Source organism: Belonocnema kinseyi, chromosome 9, assembly GCF_010883055.1.
Source record: "Belonocnema kinseyi isolate 2016_QV_RU_SX_M_011 chromosome 9, B_treatae_v1, whole genome shotgun sequence".
Classification (NCBI taxonomy): Eukaryota; Metazoa; Arthropoda; class Insecta; order Hymenoptera; family Cynipidae; genus Belonocnema; species Belonocnema kinseyi.
In genome coordinates, this window is record NC_046665.1 from 112,286,217 (window position 1) to 112,289,648 (window position 3,432).

At 26.0% G+C, this 3,432-nt stretch overlaps 1 protein-coding gene across 1 annotated transcript; it reads left to right on the top strand.

Moving 5' to 3' along the window:
• The first annotated feature begins 1,398 nt into the window (after nt 1-1,398).
• Nucleotides 1,399-2,180, top strand: LOC117180221. Its single transcript, XM_033372606.1, has 3 exons — nt 1,399-1,583; nt 1,645-1,777; nt 1,981-2,180. The coding sequence occupies exons 1-3, from the start codon at nt 1,468-1,470 to the stop codon at nt 2,119-2,121; spliced, it is 390 nt and encodes a 129-aa protein (XP_033228497.1). The 5' UTR covers nt 1,399-1,467; the 3' UTR covers nt 2,122-2,180.
• The last annotated feature ends 1,252 nt before the right edge of the window (nt 2,181-3,432 follow it).

The window sequence follows — 3,432 nt, forward strand, 5'->3', positions numbered from 1 at the left end:
CAAGTACCCGTCGGAATGGCGCAGTGCTAGAGATAGTGGCAATAATGTAAGGCAAAAGAGGAGTGGGCTCATGGTGTCGCCCTGAAAGACACCTATCTGAAAGGTGACCTCGTTAGTTGTCACATGATTTTTTCCAGATGAGATAGTAAATCTGGTTTTCCAAAGCGGCATCAATCTCTCTATGCACCTAACTATTTGCGGATGAACCTTTAAGATTTCCAAAAGACAGATGATAAGTCTATGGGAGGTCGAATCGAAAGCTTTCCGATAATCAATCCAGGCCATTAATAGTTCACGCTGGTAGAATTCTGCATCTTTGCAGACACATCTTTCGATGAGTAGGTTCTCCCGACATCCCGCCCTACCACCAACCACTCCGGAATCAGCTCTTCCGACTTTAAATATGAGGTGAAAATACGGGCCAAATGTTGATGGGTTGAAGGAAACTTCTTCGACCAATAAGTTTTGATACAATCTGGTCCCGGTGCGGAATAGTTCATCCCTCTTAATACTTTTTTCACCTCCTCGGTACTTACTCTTAAAGTTATTGAAGCATTTTTATTAAAATTATATTAATATTAATAAATTAATATTTTTATTAATTTTTTAATCTTGCAAATTTGAAAATGTTTGCTTTTAAAATTTTCTAGATTCTTTTTTAAGTTAAAAAAATTATTAATAAGTTTTGTAATCTTCTTCAATTATTTTCTATTAAAATTAATTCTTTAAAAAAAACTTAATAAAAAAATTTCGATGAATTTTAAGAACCTGTAATAACTCTTAAAAAACTTTTTTTTCGAAACTCTCGTAAATCTACATTTTGTTCTCAATTCTAATAAATCTTCTCAATATTTAAATTTCTTTTTAATCTTTTTAAAACGTCGAAATATCTTTTTGAATAATTCCATGTTTTCAAAGCAAATCTTTCAATCGTGTAAATTCAAAAAATTATCTTATTGCAGGTACCGGAGAATTTTTTGTTATCGACACAGAACATTTTTTTACCAGTACCAAAGGACGGAATTATTTCCGAATATTAAAAAACATTTACATTTGAAAGTTTTTCTTTCATCAATAGTTCTTAGGGATATTTAGAAATAAATTTTATCATGAAATAAAATTACTCATTTTGAAATTTTCATTTACAAAACTGATGGCGCAGAACATTTATAATGTTTATTAATAGATAAATACATACTTTATACGTTTAATATACTTTTAAAATACATAATTATTTTATAGGAGTACAAATAAAAGAAAAGTAAATAATTTCGATTCAGTATCACATATAATGTCTCAACTTTTTATTAAATTAAATTCATGTTTTTTCCGTGACAACTTTAATTTTGTGACAAACGAAATTTAAAAACAAAAATTCTGTAACAAAGTTCAAAAGGCTCAGTCAGTTATAACCTAATATTTGTTAAGAGATTTTACCATATATATTTTAAGGATTTTCTCATTGGAATGAGTAAAAAAAAATCTCTTCCAACATGGACACCTGCTACTCCTATCAAAAATCCAGACAATATTATATCCTCTGACTTTACAAACACGAAAATTTTCATTCCATCCTATGAAAAGTAAGACAATATTAAAATATTTTAGGCAAAACAGGAAATAAATTTATGACATTGAAAATAGGACCAGCGAAAAATCATGCATAGAGCAATTGTTGACTAATGAATATCATCGTATTTGGTGGAAAGAACAAGAACATTGGTCCGGTAAATTCTATGAAAATAAAAATCCACCTAAAAGAATATTGTATCGAGGGGTGAGAGACAGTAACCGTATTTTATTCTTTTTTACTTATTTATTTTATTATTTGTATTTATTCAATTATTTTTAACTTATTTCATTTATTTATATTATCTTTTTATTTCAACAGCAACATTATTCACCTTTTTAATTTAAAGAAAATATCTTAACAAATATTTTTAATAATAATTTTGTTTGCGTATTTATGAACGACTTTAGCAAGCCCGTAACCAAAATACACAAGCAAATATGAAAAATTCTGAAAGGTGTGCTACAAAATGTTCAAAATTCCAAAAACTGGATAAAACCAAAATAGAGAAAAAGTGCATTGAAGGCAGAGTAAAACCAACAGGAAAGTGAAGCTTTTTAACTTTTATATATGGGATTTTCAATTTTTGTCAATTTATAACATTTTATGAATAAATTTATGAGATATCAAAAATTATTAAAAATATTTATTTGAAATTCAATTTCGTATGATAAATATTTTTAAAAAAGTTTCCTATTGATTGTCAGTCGACCTTGAAATTAAAAATGATCAATCAAATCATTTAAAGAGTCAAGGATGAACATCCAGCCTTGTTCTCGAAAGTTTTCAACTATTTTGTTGAAAATTTGTGGTTTTTTTTTGCCATTGAAAATTAATTTTTCCTAACTGATTAAAATTTTTAGTTGAAATTGATGTATTTTCCTGAAAATTCGTCTTTTTCTGTATCAAAATGTCCTCTTCGTTTAAAATGTATGATTTTGGTAAAAAATTTAACTATGAACTATAAAATTAATTTCATTGGTAGGAAATTCAAGAATTTTGTAAAATGTCCTTTCTTGGTTGAAAATTCAAATTTTTGTGTTGAATATTCATATTTTGGAATTGAAAATTAAACTATTTTGATAACAAATTAATTTGTTTGGTAAAAATTGAACTATATTGTTAAAAATTCTTATGATTAAAAATCAATTTTTAAAAATTAAAATATAACTATTCTATTTTGGATTCTAATTTAATTTAATTTTTAGTGGAAAATTTATGTGTTTTCTTAAAAATTCGTCTTGTTTATTAGAAAATCAATCTTTTGTTCGAAAATGTATCCTTTTTGTTTTTTTGTTTTATTTTTTTAATTTATTTTTTAACTAAAGATTCAACTATTCCATTTTGGATTGTACATTTATTATTTTAATTCGGAAATTCAGGTATTTTGTTAAAAATTCATCTTGTTTGATAGAATTTTGTTTTGTTTAAAAGTTGTTCTTTTTTGTTGAAAATTATAATCATTATTTTTTGTTCAAAATTGATGACGAATCATCTTCGTTGAAAATCTATGATTTTATTTAAGAATTTAACTATGAACTATAAAATGAATTTAATTTGTAATCCAATTCCAAAATATTGTTGGAAAGTAATTTTTTGTTGAAAATTCAATCAAATTTAAATTCAAGGTGTAGAAAATTCATCTTTTTGGTTAAACATGTAACTATTTATGTAGAAAATGCCTTTCTTTGCTGAGAACTTTAACTATACTGCTTAAAAAAATAAATGTATTTTTTAAATTGAAAATTGATATTTTTAATTTAAAAGGGGAGGGTCGGTAAGGCCGGTTTTTGGCCTAATTTATTTTTGGACCAAAAAATCTGAAAAAATCATGGTAGTATCTTATAAGTATCCCGAGTCGA

Excerpts from the sequence above, each read along its gene's own strand:
- LOC117180221 (XM_033372606.1), top strand. The coding sequence starts at position 1,468 with ATGAGTAAAAAAAAATCTCTTCCAACATGGACACCTGCTACTCCTATC. Across the intron at positions 1,584-1,644 it reads TTCATTCCATCCTATGAAAA|GACCAGCGAAAAATCATGCA; the intron begins GTAAGACAATAT and ends CATTGAAAATAG. Across the intron at positions 1,778-1,980 it reads AAAGAATATTGTATCGAGGG|CAAGCCCGTAACCAAAATAC; the intron begins GTGAGAGACAGT and ends GAACGACTTTAG.